Raw genomic sequence first — 23,526 nt, 5'->3', positions numbered from 1 at the left:
TAATCTTTATCGCCTGAATAAGTATTGTCATATCTTTTAATAGCATCTCATTCACTGCCTTATATAATGCCTTTCCAGGAAAAATATGTTTGGTTTTAAGATACAATACTTTTTTGTCCCAACCACAGTGCAATAGAAATAAAGAAGTTAATTTGAAGGAGGCACATTATTTGAGTAGAAAGGATAAGCAATCTTCCAACGCTAGTATTCCTTCTCTCTTCTCCCCTTTATGCCCATATATACTCCAGTTACATTGATTGCAATGAGGAAAGGTGACTCAATACCTGTAAACTGCTTAAAAACCACTGAATCCATAAAAATTAACCTAAGTTGTATAACTGAAATCTTACTTCATTAAGAAAGGAAGGAAAAACAAATATGCCTTTCTTTGAACTTAAAGAATTATTTTAAATTATTTTAAGAAGTTGATGGCCAGATATGGTGACATGTAATCCTAGCACTTTGGGAGGCTGAGGCAGGCGGATCACCTGAGGCTGGGAATTTGAGACCAGCCTGGCCAACGTGGTGAAACCCCATCCCTACTAAAAATCTTAAAATTAGCCAGGCATAGTAGCAGATGCCTGTAATCCCAGCTACCCTGGAGACTGAGGCAGGAGTATCGCTTGAACCCAGGAGGTGGAGGTTGCAGCGAGCCAAGATCCTGCTGCCACATTCCAGCATGGGTGACAGAGTGAGACTCTGTTAAAGAAAAAAAAAAATTGAACATAAAAATCTCATTTCTTCTCTAACGCATTTTAGAAATTGTGACCAAAAGTTTAGACTCCTACTTGTAAGATGAGCAAATAATATATTCAAGAGGAAAATCAGCTCTTAAAATTATTTCTTTTTTATAATTTCAACTTTTATTTTAGATTCAGGGGGCACACCTGCAGGTTGTTACTTGGATATATTCTGAGGTTTGCAGTAAATGGATCCCATCACCCAAATAGCGAGCATAGCACCCAATAGCTACTTTTTCAATCTTAGCCTCCTTTCTACCTCCCTGCTTAGTGGGCCCCACTGTCTATTTTTGCTGTCTTTATGTCTGTAAGTAGCCAACTGTTTAACTCCTACTTATAAGTGAGAACATGTAGTGTTTGGTTTTCTGTTCCTGCATTAATTTTCTTAGGATAATCGCCTCCAGCTGCATCCATTTTGCTGCGAAGGACATGATTTCATTCTTTTTTATGACTGCATAGTATTCCATGGTGTATATGTGTACCTTTTCTTTACTCAATCCACCATTGATGGGCACCTAGGTTGACTCCATGTCTTTGGTATTCTGAACAGAGCTACAATAAACTTGTGAGTGCATTTGTCTTTTGGTATAGCAATTTATACTCTTTTGGATATTTACCCAGTAATGGGATTTCTTGGTTGACTGGTAGTTGTCTTTTAAGTTCTTCAAGGTCTATCCAAACTGCTTTCCACAGTGGCTGAACTAATTGACATTCTCATCAAAGTGCATAAGCATTCCCTTTTCTCCACAGCCTCACCAGCGTCTGTTGTCTTTTCACTTCTGAATAACAGCTATTATGACTGGTGTGAGATGGTATCTCATTGTGGTTTTGATTTGCATTTCTCTGATGATTAGTTATGTGGAGCATTTTCTCATATGTTTGTTAGCTGTTTGTATGTCTTCTTATGAGAAGTGTCTTTTCACATGATTTGCCTCCTTTTTAATGGGGTTATTTGTCTTTTGTTCATGGAATTGAATTCCTTATGGATTCTGGACATTAAATCTTCATCAGATGCATAGTTTGTGAATATCTTCTCCCATTTGTAGATTGTCTGTTTATTCTGTTGATAGTTTTCTGTACAGAAGCTCTTTGGTTTAATTAGGTCCCACACGTCAAATTTGTTTTTGCTGCAATTGTTCTGAAAACTTTAGTCATAAAGTATTTCCCAAGGCCCATGTCCAAAATGGTATTTCCTAAGTTATCTACTAGGATTCTTATACCTGTAGTTTGAGGTCTTACATTTAAATCTTTAATTCAGGCCAGGCGTGGTGGCTAATGCCTGTAACCCCAGCACTTTGGGAGGCTGAGGTGGGTGGATCGCTTGAGCTCAGGAGTTCAAGACCAGCCTGAGCAACATGGCAAAACCCTGTATCTACTAAAAATACAAAAATTAGCTGGGTATGGTGGTGTATACCTGTAATCCTAGCTACTCAGGTGGCTGAGGAAGGAGAATTTCTTGAACATATCCAGGAGGCAGAGGCTGCAGTAAGCCAAGATTGCGCCACTGAACTGCAGTCTGGCCAACAGAGTGAGGCCCTGTATCAGTTTTTGTATATTGTAAAAGGTAGGGGTCCAATTTTTTTCTTCTGAATATGGCTAGGCAGCTATTCTAGCACCATTTATTGAATAGAGAATCTTTTCTCCATTGCTTATTTTTGTTGACTTTGTCAAAAATCAGATGGCTGTCGGTGTGCAGCTTTATTTTGGGGTTCTCCATTCTGTTCCATTGATCTCTGTGTCTGTTTTTGTGCCAGTATGATGCTGTGTTGGTTACTGTGGCCTTATGCTGCAGTTTGAAGTTGGGTGGTGTTGGACCTCTGGTTTTGTTCATTTTCCTTAGAATTGCTCTGGCTATTTGGGCTCTTTTTGGTTCCATACAATTTTTAGAATTGTTTTTTATCATTCGGTGAAAAATGATGTTGGTAGCTTGATAGGAACAGCATTGAATCTGTAGATTGATTTGGAAATTATGGCCATTTCAACAATATTTATTCTTCCAATCCATGAACATGGAATGTTTTTCCATTGGTTTGTGTCATCTATGATTTCTTTGAGCAGCGTTTTGCAGTTCTTCTAGAAATCATTCAGCTCCTCGGTTAGATGTATTCCTAGGTAAGTGTGTGTGTGTGTGTGTGTGTGTGTGTGTGTGTGTATTGTGAATGGGACTGTGTTCTTGATTTGGCTCTCAGCTTGAATGTTACTGTTGTATAGAAATGCAACTGATTTTTTTACATTGAGTTTGTACCTGAAACTTTACTAAAGTTGTTTATCAGTTCTGGAAGCCTTTTGGCAGAGTCTTTAGGGTCTTCTAGGTATAGAATCCTACCATCAACAAAGAGAGATCATTTTATGAGTTCTTTTCCTATCTAGATGCTTTCTATTTTTTTCTCTTTCCTGAGTGCTCTGGGTAGGGCTTCCTTACATAACTATTTTTTATGTACTCATTACAGAGTTGTCCATAGATCCTGCTGTTGAATTTTTTTTTAATCTGGAATTTCAAACCCACAGCCTTCTCTTTACTATATGTCTTTTGTACTCTCATATAAACTTTTAAGAGTAGATGTATTCACTCACTCCGTCTTTCAATAGACATTTAATAGTCACCTTCTCTGTACCAACCAACATTTTATTTTGTCACATTTTTTAAGTAAATCATTAGCTGCAAAGTGTTTACTCAGAAAACACTATGTTTGTACTAGCTCTAAGACATCATGCAAGGTACCACAGATACAGGGACAAATATATTAGTTTTCAAAAGAGAAAAGTTTATTGTCTGAAGATTACAAGGAAATGGCGATTATGTACTTAAATTCTAACCACAAGAGGGTCTCCAAAAACGACTTCTACTTATTTGTCAGTCAAAATGTATGCACAGTTGTATTGTATGCACGTTGAGTGTTGAGAAAACATGCTCTAACACAGAGATGCTCTGCTTTTCTGTGTCTTTTCATATTTGACCCACCAATTATGCTGTTAAAGAACCTGAGCTCTACCATGGAAACCCAGAAGTTTATTTTTCTTGGGACAAGCATTTAAATGCATTTAATTGTATTCTTTTAAAGTCAGTATTTGTCTTGAAACTCTTTGACCTCCTGCTAAATTAATTGTTTGAAGAAGTTGTACATAAAAACCTATTTCTTCTCTGAGGGTCATGTGCTAATTCAGAGGGTTATGCCATGATCGCAGATTGAACTTCCCAAGCCCTTCCTCAGCCACGTGCCTCTAAATCTATCTAATTTTAACACAGTTACAAACTGCACCCAAGCACCAATCCCACAAATGTGTGATTTTCACTTGGGTACTCAATGAATATCTTTTGAGTGCATGACAAATGAAGAGAGATTACCATTTATGACAGACACAATGTACATTCAACATTAACCATATTACTACCAGAAAAGCAGTTTTAAACTTGCGTCATTTTGAGAGTGGAGTAGCATGAATCTCTGTCTTATTCATTATTACACAAGCAAAATCAAAAATACGCTTAGTCAAAAGAGTGTCTACTTGGTTTGCTATTGAGTTCTACAAAACACATGATATAATGGACCAGAGCCAGTTTAAGTGGCATTTCAGGAGTCTTTGAATATGATTTTTGAATATGAACTGATAGCCTTTCCATGTGATATCTTGGCTTTTAGGAGTGTTGCTTTATCTATTTTTTATGACTTAATCTTAAACTCGTTAAGTATAATTTTTGCTTTATGTAACATAAAAAAAATCTGTGATATGGTGCTCCATGAATTAACAAGAGTGGCTGGACCAAAGACAAGAAATCTTTTAAAAATGAATGTTCACATTAAATATCTTGGATAGGTAGGCCTTCTGGGGATTTTTCTTTAATGCAAGAAAAGTACACCATTTCTGTTTTCAGAAATAGTTTCTTTTAGGTTTATACTGAGCTCGTCTAAAGTCATATTACATAAGTAAGGGCTTAGTTTGTACATTAGTATTTTACATCTTGGAGTCTTACTAAATCCTTTTTGATCAATCTGATATTGAACAGATCTATATTGATTTCTTCTACACATGTTTATGGTATTTATTTTGATATATCTAGGATTGAATGCCAAATTAACAAGTGTAATCAATTTTCTTAGTGATAAAGAAAAGTCTTCTAGTACTCTAAGGTACATTCATCTAGGGACAAAATCTTAAGTGAAGATGTTGTAATAAATGTATCGATTTATTCAGTCACTGGGTATGAAAACATTAGCCCTGGGAAAGCATTTACTTCTAAGTGCTTTAGCTACTGAGTTTCACTTACATGACACCAAATGATTTGCATTTTTTGAGAAATTTCATGTCTGCAATGAGCTCTAATGAAAACATGAATAAATTGCTTTTTTTTTTTCTTTTTCTGACTTTATGAAGCTGAATCTATTAGGGGTTTAATCAAAGTATAATGAAATAAAGAAAACAACTTACATGATGGAAACCCTAGATTTGGTTTCTCACTAGTCCAAGCTCAGTTGTCATGGCCTACATGTCTGGTTAGTGGTTTTCAGAAAGATTCGTGGAGTATGTGGCTGTTTTCTTAACTGCTGCATTAGAAATGGTGTCTAAAAAACAAAAAAGTAAATAGACAAACAACTATTAAGAACTAAATAGATTTTCACCAGTAGTTCTTGCCACAAAATCAAATAAATCAATCTTTTCAAGCCTAATGCTCTACATTTGCCTTAAGAGACTTTCTTAAGACTCAGCTTCCTCTTGAATTCACTAAAGTGAGAATGAGCACAGACGCTATGTGAATGAATTCAAGATCCAAATTAACCAGGGTTTGGATCTCCAATGAAACAGTTATCAACTGTGTGAGATCGAGTTAATCTCTCCAACCTTTTGTTTCCTTATCTATATAACAGGAATAATAATACCTAGGGCATAGGGTGGTTCAGAGATTCAATGTCATTTTTCATAAATAGAAAAGACAATCCTAAAATTTATATGGAACCACACAGACACACACACACACACGCACCAATAGCCAAGGCAATGTTGAGCAAAAAGAGCAAATCTGGAGGCATCACACTACCTGACTTCAAAATATACTACAAAGTGACAATAATTAAAGCAGCATGATACTGACATTAAAAATAGAGTTATTGACCAATAGAACAGAGAGCCCGTAAACGAACCCACACATGTATGGTCAATTGATTTTCAACAAAGGTGCCAAGAATACATAATAGAAAAAGAACAGTCTCTTTAATAAATTGTGCTGAGAAAACTGGATATCTGTATGCAGAATGAAATTTGATCCTTAACTCACGCCATATGCAAAATCAATTCAAAATGGGTTAAAGACTTAAACATAAGATCTGACACTGTAATGCTACTAGAAGAAAACATAAGGAGAAAACTATGTGCCATTGGTCTGAGCAGTAAGTTTTTAGATTTGACCCCAATGTGTAGCAACAAAAGCAAAACCAGACAAATGGGATTACATCAAAATTAAAAGTTTCTGCACAAAAAAAAGAAAACGACAGAGTGAAGAGAAAAACCTATGGATTGGGAGGAAATATTTGCAAACCATACATCCGATAAGGGATTAATAACCAACATATAAAAAACTCAAAAACTCTATAGAAAGAAAACAAACGGTCCAGTTTTAAAATGGGCTAGGGACTTGAATAGACATCTCTAAAAAGAAAAAGAGATATAAATGGTGAACAGATATACAGAAAAATGCTGAACATCATTAATCACTAGTAAACCAAAATCACAATGAGATTTCAATTCACACCTGTTAGAGCAGCTGTTATCAAAAAGATGAAAGATGAGTGTTGGCAAGGAGGTGGAGAAAAGGGAACCCTTGTACGCTGTTGATGGGACTATAAATTAGTACAACCATTACAGAAATCTGTATGGAGGTGTCTCAAAAAACTAAAAATAAAATTACCATTAATACAGCAATCCTACTTCTGGGTATTTGCCCAAATATTTGAAATCAGCATGTCAGATATCTGCACTCCCATGTTCATTGCAGCACTATCCAAAATAGCCAAGTCATCAGATCAACCTAAGTGTCCATCAACCAATGAATGGATAAAGAAAATGTGGTATATATACACAATGAAGTATTATTCTGCCTTAAAAAATGAGAAATCCTGTCATTTGCAACATCGTAGATGAAATTGGAGAATATTATGCTAAATGAAATAAGCCAGGCTTGGAAAGGCATTTTATAAAATCTTCTCGTTTACATGTAGAATCTAAAATAATCTAACTCAAAGAAGCAGAGAGCAGAAGGATGGTTATCAGAGGATAGGAGTGATAAGGGAAATGGGAAGATAATGGTCAAAAAGTACAAAGACTCAATTAGACAAAAGGAATAAGGTTCTTTCAGATATATTGCACATCATGGTAAATATAGTGAGTAATAATGTATTATACATTTCAGAATCTCTAAGACAGTAATTCTCAAATGCTCTCACCATAAAAAATGATACGTATTTGAAGTGTTGGACACGGTAACTAGCTTGATTTAACTATTTTGCATTGTATACATAGATTATAACATCACTTTGTGCCCCATACATATATATAATTATAATTTGTCAATTTATAATTAAAACTAAATAATAAAGTGCTGCCTGAGTGTCGTGGCTCACACTTATAATCCCAGCACTTTGGGAGACCAAGGTGGGTAGATCACCTGTCAGGAGCTCGAGACCAGCCTGGCCAACACAGTGAAATCTCGTCTCTACTAAAAATGCAAAAATTAGCCAGGTATGATGGCAGGCACCTGTAATCTCAGCTACTTGGGAGGCTGAGGCAGGAGAATCGCTTAACCTGGGAGGCGGAGGTTGCAGTGAGCCAAGATTGAGCCACTGCACTTCAGCCTAGGTGACAGAGTGAGATTCTGTCTCGAAATAATAACAATAATAATAAAGTGCTGATCATATTCCCTAGTATGAACTATGTTCTCAATCCATGGGAAAAATTTTGTTTTTACATGTCTAAATGTTACAGCTGAAGAACAGACAAGCAGCTACTACAACTCCTTTACCAACATGCTATTAATATTTTACTCCCACTCTAAATAGTTCAATATAAATAGGAGTGAGTTTCCATAAAGTAACGATTCTCAAACTTTAATGAGCAAATGAATCACCCTGGGATCCTATTAAAAGGCAGATTCTTTGTAGGTCTGGAGTGGGGCCTACATTTCTGTATTATTAACAAGCTCCAGGTAACGTTAATGCTGCTGGCTTGGAGCCCACACTTTGAGTAGCAGACATATAGATCACCTGGAAAGTGGTGACTTATTTCAAAATGTATTTCTCATTGCCATTGTTTTAAATAGACCAGTTCATTCTTATGAAAGTTTAAGAGGAAGAGTATCTTAGCTGGTATGTACAAGGTTTTAATTTTTTAATTTTGGTGTGGGAATTGTTTGGGTTTTTCAGAGATGTTATTTCCAGGAACTACTTTACTGCTGACCAGATATATATCTACTCATCTTATAATACTATATTTTGGCTGAATGTTGTATATCTACAGCATCTCTTCTTTGGAAATCTTAACATACATTAGAAAATTCAATTTTTACATGAGGCCAACAAACATATGAAAAAATGTTCATCATCACTGGTCATCAGAGAAATGCAAATCAAAACAACATTGAGATACCATCTCACGCCAGTTAGAATGGCGATCATTAAAAAATCTGGAGACAACAGATGCTGGAGAGGATGTGGAGAAATAGGAACACTTTTGCACTGTTGGTGGGAGTGTAAATTAGTTCAACCATAGTGGAAGACAGTGTGGCGATTCCTCAAGGACATACAAATAGAAATTCCATTTGACCCAGCAATCCCATTACTGAGTATATATCCAAAGGATTACAAATCGTTCTACTATAAGGACACGTGCACACAAATGTTCATATTGCAGCACTGTTTACAATAGCAAAGACCTGGAACCAACCCAAATGCCCATCGACGATAGACTGGATAGGGAAAATGTGTCACATATACACCATGGAATATTATGCAGCCATCAAAAACGATGAGTTTGGGTCCTTTATAGGGACATGGATGAACCTGGAAACCATCATTCTCAGCAAACTGACAGAAGAGCAGAAGATCAAACACTGCATGTTCTCACTCATAGGTGGGTGTTGAACAATGAGAACACATGGACACAGGGAGGGGAGCACTACACACTGGGGTCAGTTGGGGGGAAATAGGGGAGGGACAGTGGGGGTGGGGAGCTGGGGAGAGATAGCAAGGGGAGAAATGCCAGATGTAGGTGATGGGGAGGAAGGCAGCAAATCACACTGCCACGTGTGTACCTATGCAACAATTTTGCATGTTCTTCACATGTACCCCAAAACCTGAAATGCAATAAAATAAATAAATGGGGGGAAAAAAAGAAAGAAAATTCAATTTTTACAAAAACATTTATTTTCACATCTCTGGATTATTCATTAAAAATATCATCCCCTGGATGATGGATGTGTTTACAGCATAGAGTTTGAGTGGTTTCACAGACATATATTTACCTCCAAACCCATCAAGTTTTGTAAATTAAATATGTACAGCTTTTATTATGTCAATCATACCTCAATAAGATGTTACAAAAAATTATCTCATATAATTTTCTGTTCTAAAGTAGCATGAAAAGAACATGAAAACGGAGCTTGTATATTTTCCAAACTGTTACTCTGAAGAAACCAGAAAAAGGAACCAGAAAAAAATTCAAATCTATCTATCTATCAGCATTTAGTTTTATATTATATGTATTACACTGCACATAATTCGGTCAAGAAAATTAAACTTTGGGAGTGATAATGAAATAGTTATTTCTTTGAATTCGTTAGCTCATCTTGGCTTATCTTCAAGCCTCAGATCAGGGAAATATATGAGAAGCATAAGTTTCTGAATTAATGTTTAAATTAGAGATAGATCTGCTTTCTTATTTTCAGATTCGAGGAATGTTGATTTTTTCAAAACTTATTTTTTTCCCAACCAGAATATTTAAATGAAAAGGATAAACTAAAACGTAAAAACAAAAATAATGATTAGTGTATGTCTTTAACTTTTCACAACCTACCTTCAAGTGACATTAGACCATTTAACACATAGCATAAAAATTTTTTCCCTTTTATTTTTAGTTGACACATTATAATTGTAGATATTTATGGAATACAGGGTGATATTTTGATATGTGTTTACAATGTGTAATAATCAAATCAGGGTAATTAGCATAGCCATCACCTCAAACATTTATCACTTCTTTGTGTTGTGAACATTCAGAATTCTCTCTTCTAGCTTTTTGAAAATAGTCAATAAATTATACTTAACCATATTCACCCTGCAATGCTGCAGAACACAGACTTCATTCCACCTATCTAGCTGTAATTTTGTATCTGTTAACCAACATCTCTCCCACCTTCTCCCATCCCCCGACCCTTCTTCTCCCATCCCCCGACCCTTCCCAGCCTCTAGTACCCACTATTCTATTCTCTACTTCCATGAGCTGGAATTATTTTAGCTCCTACATGTGAGTGAGAACATGCAGTATTTATTTTTCTATGCCTGCCTTATTTCACTGAATTTAATGTTCTCCAGGCTAATTCATGTGGCTGCAAATGACAGGATTGCATTCTGTTATGTAGCTGAGTAGTATTCTATTGTGTATATACACCACATTTGCTTTATCCATTTGTCTGTTAGTGGACACTTAGGTTGATTCCATATCTTAGCTATTGTAAATAGCACTGCAATACATATGGAGGTGCAGGTATCCCTTTAATGTGTTATTTTGTTTCCTTTGGATAAATACCCAGCAGTGGGATTGCTGGATTGCATGATAGTTCTGTTTTTATAGATTTTTTTAGAAACCTTCATAATAGCTGTACTAATTTACATTCTCACCAACAGTAATACGTAATATAAGAATCCTATAGGCCACGCATGGTAGCTTATTCCTGTCATCCCAACATTTTGGGACACCAAGACGGAAGGATTGCTTGAGGACAGGAATTCAAGACCAGAGTAGGCAATGAAACAAGATCCCATCTCTACAAGAGTTTTTTTTTTTTTTAATTACCCAGATGTGGTGGCATATGCCTATAGTCCCAGCTACTTGGGAGGCTGAAGGAGGCAGGAGGATTGCTTGAGCCTGAGAGGTCAAGACTGCAGTAAGCGAGACCCTGTCTCAAATGAAAATTTAAAAAAAGAAGTTTGCAATTACATCCTTCCATTTCTTCCCTTCTCCCCTTTGTACAATGTTGTCAAACACATTGTACTTAACTCTGATGCTCTTCATTTCTTTACATAGATCCAGATTGCCATGTGGTATTTTTTTCTGCCTAAGGACTCGTAGTGCAAATATGCTGCTAATTAATTGCTTCAGCTTTTGTTCTATCTGAAAAGTCTTTATTTTTGCCTTCATTTTTTAAAGATATTTTCAGTGGGTATGGCATTATACGTTTGATAGGTTTTTTCTTTTTCTTTTTGTACTTTTAAGTTTCTTAAGCTTGGGGTCTGTTGAGCTTCTTGGATCTGTGGGTTTATAGGCTTTATCAATTTTAGAAGGTTCTCAGCCATAATTTCTTAAACTATTTTTCAATTCTTTCTCCATCTCCTTTTTAGAATGCCAGTCAGTGTCTATTAGGCTGCTTGAAGCTGTCCTATAGTTCACTGATAGCATGTTCATCTTTTTTACTGTTTTTCTTTCTTTGTTTTGTGGTTTCTACTACTCTGTCTTCAAGTTTATTCATGTTTTATTTTCCATGTCTCTACTTAAGATTTTAAATGTCTAAAATACAGTTACAGTAACTGTTTTTGTTCCTAATTCTAATCATTATGCCAATTCTGATTCCGTTTTGATTGAATTTTCTCCTCATTGTGCCTTTTTGCATGTTTTGTACTCAGAACATATTTCCTGTCTTTCAGAAATCGCTGGCCTTTGTTGTCTGATTTCCAGTGCCTTGTTCAGGTTTTTTTGGGGTAGAGAGGAGTGTTTTAGGAAAGAAGTTAATCTGATTTCTGTTACTCTGTCTTGGCTAGAAAAAAACTGCAGGATTTATAATGTAGCAACAATCAGAGAAATAAAAAGAACTGTATGAAGACATTAACACACTATTTATCTTAAGAAAGTATTTAGTGTCTGGACAGATTAATAGACCTGAATCAGATATTCTCATTAAAAGTTTAGACACCCAGAAAAAGAAATTCAGTATCAATCTCTGTCAATATGGTATATTCAATGCTTCATCCAGGCCTAGTTCCATTCCATTTGTTCAAAAAATGGTGCATAAAGTAAAAAATAAAAAAGAACCTATAATTTTGAATTGGAATATACTTCTGATCTTTGCATAAATTTTAATTGCTTGAATATTAATAAAAGCTCTTGGCAAGGGAACTATATACTAGATCCTGTAATGTGAAAGAACACATGTCAGTTTTTGACACTTAAAACATTATATCCAAACCTGAAAGTTGCCTCCTGCCTTAAAAGTTTCCATCTTGATTATTATACTCATCAGATATAGAATTACCACATTGTCATTTCTACTTCAAAACACAGATAAGACAGATTAACTTTTTGTTTTGTTAACAGCAAAATGTGGAAAAATATTACCTAAAAAAATCACATATTTTTGAAAGAGGGAGATTAACTCTATAATCTCAGGCTTTGATTCATAAAGTTTTACAAGACTGTAAGATGAGACAGCCATGAATGACAAACCAATATTATAGAATGAGGAGGAGGAGAAGAAAGAGGAAAAGGAAAAAAGAAACACCCAATCCTATGCCAACGTTAAATATGTTGTTGCACAAACCACACTTCACATGACTAAATTTTTGCTAAAGGAAAACATTTGCATTTTATGGTTATTCTATGCTGCTTGTTTTCCTTCCCCTACCCCTTACACACACACACACACACACACACACACACACACACACACACACACACACAGTTCTCCCACCTCCTCTGCTCTGTGTCTCAGGAGACTGGCTTCAGACTGCATCACACAGGCTGACTTGCCTTCTGGCTTCCTCATATGGATTTGGCCAAAGGGAGTCACCAGCAGATGAGCAGTTAGAAAGATGGAGAGTTACAATATTATTCCGCTGCCCCTCACTTCAGCTCCTTTCTGACAACTGTGACACTTTACAACTGCTACTTCTAGATTTAGAAAAGGGACCACCTTTTCTAAATCCCTCCTCTCACTCAAAGTTCAATGGCATCATCCTCTCTCTTTACCCTGAATTTAGACCCAGAGATGATAATGGCATGGCACCCTCTTTTGCAAGTCCCTGGGTGCCTCAATATCCCTTATTAGCTCCTTAGCCCTTCCCTCAGCTCTTAATAGTCTCTTCATTAAAGTCTCTTCAAAATCCCAGTTGTATGTGCCATCTGTTTCCTCCTGACTGATACCCACTCATCTATTGTGAGTATCAAGTGAGTAGCTAAAAGCAAGCAAGTACAAGAAATATTAGGGAACCTCCACCTGCTGAAAAGTTCAATTGATTAAGAGAACAGTGCTAATGAGGCCAAAATTAGTTTCTGGCTGTATTCCAGGATCACAGCCTGCATCCCTGACCAGCCGTTTTACAAACCATCAGTTACAAGGAAGACCATGCCAAAGAGCACACTCGAGTCTATGCCAATTCATCATCACTCCTGGGAACACAGTTCAGGGACTTAGCTGTTCAACTGAGATAGCGTCAAAATCATCTTTGTTCCCAAAGGACAGCTTTTGTAATATGATTCTAATGACAAAAGTTATATGTTATTTTAAATAATAAAGTCATAATTGTCAATATCTTTTTCAAAGATGAACTCTCATTTCATTACTTATTTGTGGGTAATTCATAATAAAATAGCTTAAAAGCCAAGCTTATCTAAGTATGCCTTTTATTGGTAATGGGATTCTGGGTTTATAATAAACAGATTCATAGACCTGAATCAGATATTCTCATTGTGATTAAATGAGTGAACCTATGCAACCATCATCTGAAGAATGAACAGTTAAATATTTTATTTATTTATTTATTTATTGGAAGGGATTTTCTGATTTTCCAGTGTGATTGACAAATTTTCAGTTCATATACACATTTCCCCAAAACAAAATTTTGTTCTCTTTAGTACAGTAGCCTTGTAAAATCATATTGTAGATAGGCCATTGTAGATGTGCCATTATATTAACATTGATATACTGGCTTGCTTCCAGGGTAATTATATATGGTTTACATGGTAGGGAAGGGAGACTTCTGTTCCTTTTTCAGAAATCAGTTTCTGAGACTCTCTACTATCAGTGAGAGAGAAGTACTGTTTCTACTAAAATTGAATCTATGACTATCAGTAAAATCTGCTGAAATACAAAACCAAAATATCTCATTGTTAATAACAGCATAATAGTAAGATCACCCATAAGATAGAAGCATAGTTTATACGCAGTATTTATTCTTAATCATTTTCATGAAACATAATCTGAGTTTTATTTTTTAGCAAAAGCTTTTGAGTCATTTTGATAAGGTCCACAGAAAGCACAGTCTTTTAACATTAGGTGATCAACTTTTTGACAATGGCAGGACCAGCATAGCTAATGGAATAATAGCCTGCAGGGTCCAGCTAAATATGATATACGAATGTAATCAACCTCTGTGATGACTATTCAAAAGTAATCCCTTTAGCTTTGAACTGCAACATATATTTCAACAAGGCGAAAACCATATGAAGAAATTCTCTGCAGACCACACTGATACAATACAGCCTTCATATCATACTTTCTGTGTTTGCTGCTTATAGTGAGTTTTAAATTTAAGGTAATGACTACTGTATATTCATGTGAGCATGCAACAATACTTTTGATTTGTTGTAGAAAGGTTGAATCCATTACCAGGGGTCTAGCCTATAAACTCTGACACAACCTTTATGAATGAGTTATTTACCCTTTTTTAGAGTAAGGCCACTACAAATGTTTAGCATGCCAAAATTATAAAAATTCATTACCTTTCCAGTCACCAAACTACCAGGTAATGTCATCTCCATTTCAATTCATACTTCTCAGCAGATAACATTTTTAAATCTTATTTATATATAATACTGTATCATATAAATATTATATTCCATTGTTTCCAAAAAAAAGGATGCAATTTAGCATTTACTAGCTTATTCTATTGCTTTTGTAACATATAGGCTAAGTGGTGGTATAAATGAGATCTTTTTGTTGCCCACTTGAATCTACCATTTCAGAGCCTTTACTGTTAGCAACAAAGAAGTGCCAATTTCTGATGAAATGTAGATCGTATGAGCAAATATCACACTGCAATGTGCTGCTGCTCCTGGTCTCCCTTACTAAAGTGTTATTGTCCCAGTCTTCCAGCTCCCTTGAAGTCCTAAAGATCAAACATCTCAAGTAACACCTTAAGTCAGACCCACAGCGCAAAACCTAGGTTATAATCAAAATGAGTGTTTTTGCAGTGATGAAACCAAGAGTCAACAATCCTGTGGTGAGTGAATATCTAATGTCTAACACTCAGACCCAGAAGAAATATCCAGTCATGCACTGCATAAGGACATTTCTGTCAACAATATATGCCATACACTGTGGTGGTCCTAAAAGATTATAATGGAGCTGAAAGATTCCTATGCCTTAGTGACATTGTAGCCATCATAACACTGTGGGGCAATATATTACCTTTACTATGTTTATCTGTACAAATACTCATTATTTGTTACAGGTCCTATAATATTTAGTATAGTAATGTGCCAAACAGATTTGTAGCCCAGAAGCAATACACTATACCATATAGCCTAGGTATGTACTAGGCTATGCCATCTAGATTTGTGTAAGTACACTCTATGATGTTCATAAAACATCACCTAATGACTCATTTCTCAGAATGTATCCCTGTTATTAAGTGACATATGACTGTGTATCACTTTGCTTATGTTCATTGGTGAGAACTTAAGTCACTTGGCTTTAGCTAAATAGTTCTCTACTGATAGGGACGATCTAATAGAGAGGAAGAGCACTGATGAGTGGGAGGCAGAAGGAAGGACTGATGCCATGTCTTGTGTAGACAAGAGGACATGAGATCTAGTGAAGAAGTAGAGAGACAGGCCTTAGACTGTTTATTGATACTAACAGAAGGGAAAATAGAGTATTTACAGGTATTGATCGACTTACGACCTATGCAACTTACGACCATTCGACTTTACGACCACAATCGCTAGCCACGATTGCTCCGCGTCCAGCAGTGCAAACGTTGCCCAGCTGGGCGTACGACAGTGCGGACCAGCTTCCAGCAGCACTACCATCTCCGCGTGCATATAGCCTACTCAACTTACGATCAAATCGTGTTACTACCGGTCTGTCAGAACCAATCATGGTCGTAAGTCAAGCACTAGCTGTAGAACAGAAGCAGTAGGTGATTAACTCTTGCCACAGAGCTTGTGGAAAATTTTTCCTACTGTCTTTTATTTCCTCTATGAAGCCAAAAAATAAATCATCAGCTAAGAAAAGTGGAGGGTGGGAGGTTTGAGAAAAACAGATTTAGTAATCCAGGGGATTGAAAGAATGAATGGACCAGGAATGTTTCATAGAATGGCCTAGGGTCTACTTAATGTTTGTGGCCATGAATTTAAGATGAGGCATCTCAGGCCAATTGTGTATTTTCTCCAGCCATATTGAACTATCAGTGCCGAAGAGTAATAGGCAGAGAATGGGGTTTAACTGGGGTTATACTTTTGCCAAGTGTGCAAACAAAGTGAAGAGGAGAAATTGAGATGTTATGCAAGGAAGTGAATAACCATGGAATTTAAATTATATGAGGAAGGAAGAAGAAACAGAAAAATGAGGAGACACAATGAAAAGGTGGTAGGATTGGAGGTTCCAATGAAGTAGAAGAATTGCTGGGGTCAGGGAGTGATCTGCAAACACAAAAGGAGGCAGTCAAGTAATTAAATGCAGGTAAATGAGCTGGAGGGGGTTCATAGTTACTGGTAATGACAAGGTCTAAGTATGACCAGGGAAATCAATGGCTGTGGTATTGTAAAGGACAAGATGTAAAAGAACAAGAGGTCAAAGAATTGAGACTTAGGGTGGAATAATTTTCTGCCTCTACAATGAAATTACTAAATTAAGAAAGTAGTAGTACAGTGACATTGAGGGAATGGTAACATCAATTGGGAATGATTCCACTTGTAGATAGATCACAATAGTGGCAAATGGATAACTGTATAATCTAATGACATGAGTGTTAGAAAGGGAAAGAGGAAGGGCAAATGTCCTTCAAGAACAGGGAGAAAGAAGGACATCAACCCATCTCCAGGTCCAGTAGTGAGAAGACTGAGAAAAACAAAAAAATATCAGGTTTCTGGGCCAATAGTCTCTTGAGTGAAGAGCCAGATTTCTGTTAAAGCAAGAAAGTAAAGGGAATTTCAGAAAATAGGGTATTTTGCTGAAATAATGGACCAAATATTCCAAAAGACAAAGTGGAACTCTTTTAGGAATTGCAGTGGGTGGGAGATGGGGACAGAATAAGAAAGGTTCTAAAAAATGGAATACAGAAAATGGGGATGATGGGACCTGAAAACTGGGGCCTATCATAGACAGGAATAAACAGCATCTTATTAGATTAATCCCAGTTAATTCAAATCAAAAGTAAAAGGGCAGATATGAAAGTTAAAATTAAGTAACAACATGGTGCACTCTCTCTCTCTCTATGTATATATATATATATATATATATGATAAATTAAGTCACTTATACGTATATATCTACAGATACATAAACTTCCCATATTTGACTTCATTATTATGATATTATGATAATGAAGTCAAATATGGGAAGTTTTTATATATGTATGTTTATATATACAAGTTATATATATGTCTATATATGTAAACATACATATATAAAATATATATGTATATATATAGATACATACACACACACACACACACACACATACATGTAGATAGATATATAAACTTCCATATTTGACTTCATTATTTGGGTACTTTATATTGCTCCCTAAATTAATTTTCCTTTTGAGTATTATTTTTAAAAGTCATCTTACCCAACAAAAGGTGGCCTTTTCAGTAGCCATTTTATTATATCACCAGAATTCTGTGGATTAGGAATTCAGGCAGTGCTCGGCTGGACATTAATTGAAGTCACTAAGTGGTATTCAGCTGACAGATGGGCTGGTTTGAAGGGTCAAAGACAGCTTCACTCACAGACTGGAGGCTTAGCCAAGATGGCTGCAAGGCTGGACTCGGCTGGGACCATCTGCTAGAACATATACACATGGCTATTCCAGCATGGCAGTCTCAGGGTATGAGGACTTATGTGGTGACTTGCTTCCTCCAAAAATGTATCCTAAGATAAAGTAGAGGCTGCACAGCCTTTTTGAACCTAGCCTCAGAACTCATTTTTGTCACTGCCTCCACATTCAGTTGATCACAAAAGAGTCTTAAGGGTAACTCAATTTCAAGAGGAAAACTAGATTCTGCTTCTTCGTGAAGAATTGACAAGATTGTGCTGTACAGGGACATGCGGAATGGGAGAGATTGTTGCTGCCGTCTTCGAACAAAACAATCTGCCCTGATGATACATACACCCTTATCTTATAGATGATAAGGACAGATATCCCTGAAACGGGATACCCAGGTTCAATATCAAAATAACTATAAGCTGTGTTCATAATAAACCATTAACTTTATATATCTTTTTTTTTTAGAAGAGTTTAGAGGATCCACAGTGGAAGGTGTATCTCAAAACTCAGAACATTTGGAAGAACTCAACAGGTATGATAAATCAAGTAAAAAGTTTCTGTTAAGTACCCACTTTGCACAGTATACTAAGTATAATCTCATTCTCCAAACACAAGAAGAGTAGTTTAATCCAGCACTTGATAAGCTTAATACTGAAACACTGCTTTAAAAAAGAATCACATATTTATTTTCAAATATTATATAAGATTAAGTATTTTTAATTTTTTAAGCCACATCTGAAAATTACAGAAAGCAAAATATTTTTCAAAATAAATGTTCTTTGCTTTCTAGCCCAGCATAAAAGTTAAATTTATAATTTGTTTTATTTCAGATTTCCAGGTGATCAAAAAAATCAAACTTAAAGCAGCTTTTCACTTAACATCAAAGCAAGAAGAAATCCCTCATGTCACCTGAGACTTTGATACTTGTAATAGGAGCATGTTACAAATAATATAGAGTTATGATAAAACTATGACTGTTTTCATTAGATTTTGTATTGCAGTATATTATTATAAATTTAGTCCAAAACATCTAAATCCATGAAAATAAAATATATCCCAGTTCTCAGAAATATCAGCAATTATCCATGAAATAAATTATTTTTCCTCTTATCAACTATTCCACAAGAAATAGTGATACCATAAAACCAACATGAGAAAATATTTTCTAATGAGAAAATAATTACAAGCTTAAGAAAATCTTTCATGCTGAATTAATGTAGGATAATATTTACTAAAATTCTAGGGAGACTGTTCAACATAGATAAAAGGAGTATAAGAATTAAGACTATCCTATTGATAAGTACTGTTTGAAACAGTTTGCTTTACCTGTGCAAAAGTATATTTTATGATACTTTTAGCTGATAGCACATAATCAAACTTATCCAGGTCAACTTTAAAAGTTTAACTAAGCCCTTCAATCTTACAAACCTTACCTAATGTGTCTTGCAAATGAAAGAACACAGCTGAGATGGTTACATGTATAATTTCAGGAGATCTGAAGATTTGGGGAATTTATGAATGAAATACATTACCAACAATAAAGACTTTTCTTCCCACTAAATCTTGGTCAGTACACGCTTAAAAACTGGTTTCTCAAAAAAAGAGTCCAAATAGCCAAAACAGCCCTAAGCAAAAAGAAAAAAGCCAGTGGCATAATATTACCCAACTTCAAACTATATTATAAGGCCACAGCAGCCAAAACAGCATGGTACTGGTAAAAACAGACACATAGGCTACTGGAACAGAATAGAGAAGCCAGCCACACACCTGCAGCCAACTGATCTTTGACAAAGTCAACAATAATAAGCAGTGGGGAAGGGACGTCCTACTCAATGCTGAGACAACCGGCTGCTTATATGCAAAAGAATGAAACCATACCCATATATAACCTATTTTTTACCATATATAAAAAGTAATCAAGTTGGATTAAAGATTTAAAGTAAAACCTCAAACTATAAGAATCCTAAAAGAAAACTTAGGAAACACCATTCTGGCCATTGGCTATGGGAAAGAACTTATGACCAGGTCCTCAAAAGCAACTGCAACAAAACCAATAATTGATAAGTGAGATTTACTTAAAGTAAAGAGCTTCTGTGCAACAGAAGAAACTATTAACAAAGTAAATAGACAACCTACAGAATGGAAAAATATATCCACAAACAGTGCATCTGACAAAGGAACAAAAGAAACTATTAACAGAGTAAATAGACAACCTACAGAATGGAAGAAAATATCCACAAACAGTGCATCTGACAAAGGTCTAATATCCAGGAACTTAAACAATGTAACAAGCAAAAAAAACAGGTAACCCCACTTTTTAAAAATGGGCAAAAGACATGAACAGACACTTTTCAAATGAAGACATACATGCATCTAATCAATATATGAAAAAATGTTTCACATCACTAATCATCAGAGAAATGCAAATCAAAACCACAATGGGATTTGGGATTGCATTCACACCAGCCAAATGCTTATCATTAAAAAGTCAAAAAACAGATGCTGGCAAGGCCATGGAGAAAAGCTAATTTTTATACACTGTTGGTAGGAATGTAAGTTAGTTCAGACACTGTGGAAAGCATCTTGGAGATTTCTCAAAGATGTTAAAACAGAGCTATCATTTAACCTGGCAATCTCATCACTGGATATATGTCCAAAAGGAAATAAATTATTCTACCAAAAAGACATATGCACTTAGATATTCATCACAGCACTCTTCACGATAGCAAAAACATGAAATCAACCTAGGAGCCCATCAACATTAGATTCAATAAAGAAAATGTGGTACATATACACCTTGAAATACTATGTAGCCATAATAAAGAATGAAACCATGTTCTTTGCAGTAACATAAATGCAGTTGGAGGGAGGACATTATCCTAAGTGAATTAACACAGGAACAGAAAACCAAATACCATATGATTTTACTTATAAGTGGTAGCTAAATATTGGGTACATATGGACATAAAGATGGGAACAGTAGACACTGGCAACTACTAGAGGAGGGAGAGAAGGGGCAAGTGTTGAAATTACCTAATGGATGCTATGCTCACTATTTTAGTGACAGGATCAATTGTACCTCAAACGTCAGCATCACACAATATACCCATGTAACCAACCTGCACATATACTCCCTGAATCTAAAGTAAAGGTTGAAATTATTTTTTAAAAAAATTAGGTTCCCAAGAGCCTAGATCTACAATGAGATCACTAAGCTGATGAATCAACTCTGGGGGTGCCTACCTGCTGAATTCCTGTTATATACCCTAATTAAATACTTTATTGCTCACAAAAAAAAAAAAAAAATTAGGTTCCTTTGAATGCTCCAAGATTGAAGAATAGGGACTCACCTTGGAGTACTGCAGTGTGTGGAATCATTCTACTTTCTACATAATTTTGAAATTTTAGCACTCTGCCCAAGAAAATTATTCAGTGTATCAGTGGAATGAACATGATTCAATGCAAATATCAAAAAATAGTTCAAAAGGTATATGGGTGAAAAAGTGTTTTCTTATGTTGTTTATTTAATCAGTAAAACCAATTTTTATATTATCTCTGATTCATGAATGATCTTTTGTAGTGCCCACAGATTTCCATGGGTTTTGCCCTAGAATTAAAATTAAGGCCTGTTTCTCTCTTTAAAATGACTGCAGATATCTACCTTTAGACTTACAAAATATTGAGACAGAAATAAGGTGGTTAAGGATGGTATCTGAGAATACACCTTTTATAGTGATCACTACCAAGTTCTTTTTTCCCAGAAATTTCCTGCTTTTGCTAGGAAGAGTCATTTAAAAAAGTGATGCTGGCCAGGGACAAATAGATAAATGAAACAGAAAAGAGCATTCGGAAATAGTCTAAATTATATATAAAATTTAGTATATGATAAAATTGGCATTTCAAAACAATGAGAGAAGGATACACTCTACAAGGAATGTTCTGAGAACATTCATTATCTCTACAGAAGCAAAATCCATAATGTGTTCATTATCTCACATTATTAAATCAAACTGAACTATAAATATATCATTATTCAATGCTGGGAAATATTTTTCTAATGTCGGGTTGGGGAACACCTTCCTAAGCAAAACAATCAGCGTCAGGTGCAGAATAGACAATCTCTACAGCATACTAGAGTACACTGAAAAGATCTATACAGTGAAAAGTCATTGAACAAAATTATAAGACCAATGACAGAGCAAAAGAACTTGCAACAAAAAACCCTAATGTTCATAAAATACAGATAGTTTACTTAAAATAAATTAGTAAAGAAGAAGAGAAGGAAAAACAGAAGGGAAAAATAATTTGGTATTCAAAAGCACAAAGGATACAAGTTGGCAATTCAGAAAAGAAAAAATACCAATGATTAATACACACAATAAAAGTTAGCCAAGATGGAACACTTGCACATTGCTGGTGAGAATCTAAAATGGTAAAAACACAATGGAAAAACAATACATAAGCTCCTCAAAAGGCTAAATATAAAATTACTATATATGATATTACAGCAACTCTAACCTAACTGATAAGGTATTATTTTCCACCAATTGAATTAACAAAAATTTTAAAGATTGAAAATATCCAGAGTGGCTGGATCTCCCATGACCTAAACATGTGAACTTTGGGAGACATATTCAAGCCACAGTGGAATGTCCTTCATCCCCTAAATTTCACCTGTTGGAAATTAATCCCCAAGGCAACAGGTGTGGGAGATGAGAACTAATGGAGGGACTATTGAGGACTAATGTTTAGGTCATGAGAGCTCCATTCTCATGAATGGATTAATGCTGATTATAAAATGGCTATAGGTTCAATCTCTTGCACTCTCTCACTCTCTCTTTGCCCTTCTGCCATGAGATGGGACCACAAGGCTTTTACCAGATAGCAGCCCCTGAATTTTGTACTTGCCAGCCTCCAGAACTGTGAGCCAATAAATTTTTGTTCGTTATAAACTACCCAGCCTGTGGTAGTCTGTTATAGCACACAAAATGGACTAAGGCACATTCCCATATGTAATTAATAGGAATAAAAACTGATAAAATTTTTATGAAGTCAAAGTATTTGGCAGTACTTATAAAAATGTAAAAGAAAAATAAATGTCCTATGAGCTAACATTTCTATTCTAGAAATATATTCTTCAAAACTATTCAGACAACTGCACAAATATTTACATATAAGGATGTACATCTCAGATCATCTGTAACATTGGGGAATTGGAACCATCTTAAACATTCATTAATTTGGGAATGATTAAATTATGATATATCCATACAACAACATAATATGTGATCATTAAAAAGTTGAGGCAGCAATTAAGAGCTTACCATCCAAAAAAAGCCCAGGTCCAGATGGGTACACAGCCGAATTCTACCAGACATACAAAGAGGAGATGGTACCATTTCTTCTGAAACTATTCCAAACAATACAAAAAGAGGGAATTCTTCCCAAATCATTTTATGAGACCAACATCATCCTGATTCCAAAACCCGGCAGAGGCTCAACAAGAAAAGAAAACTTCAGGCCAATATCCATGATGA

The 23,526-nt window shown here is 35.5% G+C and overlaps 1 protein-coding gene across 3 annotated transcripts in view; it reads left to right on the top strand.

Annotated features, from left to right (window-relative positions):
* TTC29 (tetratricopeptide repeat domain 29) overlaps positions 1 to 18,974 on the top strand; it is a 237,736-nt gene extending 218,762 nt beyond the window's left edge. For all 3 annotated transcript variants that reach the window (XM_017534847.1, XM_017534852.2, XM_037740632.1), the window contains 2 exons: positions 18,455 to 18,521; positions 18,820 to 18,974. In XM_017534847.1, coding sequence (XP_017390336.1) covers positions 18,455 to 18,521; positions 18,820 to 18,850 — 98 coding nt within the window. In that variant the 3' untranslated portion in view covers positions 18,851 to 18,974. The remainder of the gene's footprint in view (positions 1 to 18,454; positions 18,522 to 18,819) is intronic.
* Positions 18,975 to 23,526: the final 4,552 nt, after the last annotated feature.

Source organism: Cebus imitator, unplaced genomic scaffold (genome assembly GCF_001604975.1).
Source record: "Cebus imitator isolate Cc_AM_T3 unplaced genomic scaffold, Cebus_imitator-1.0 Scaffold4, whole genome shotgun sequence".
Taxonomy (NCBI): domain Eukaryota; kingdom Metazoa; phylum Chordata; class Mammalia; order Primates; family Cebidae; genus Cebus; species Cebus imitator.
Note: the sequence above shows the minus strand (reverse complement) of the source record. Positions and strands in the feature narration are given on the sequence as shown.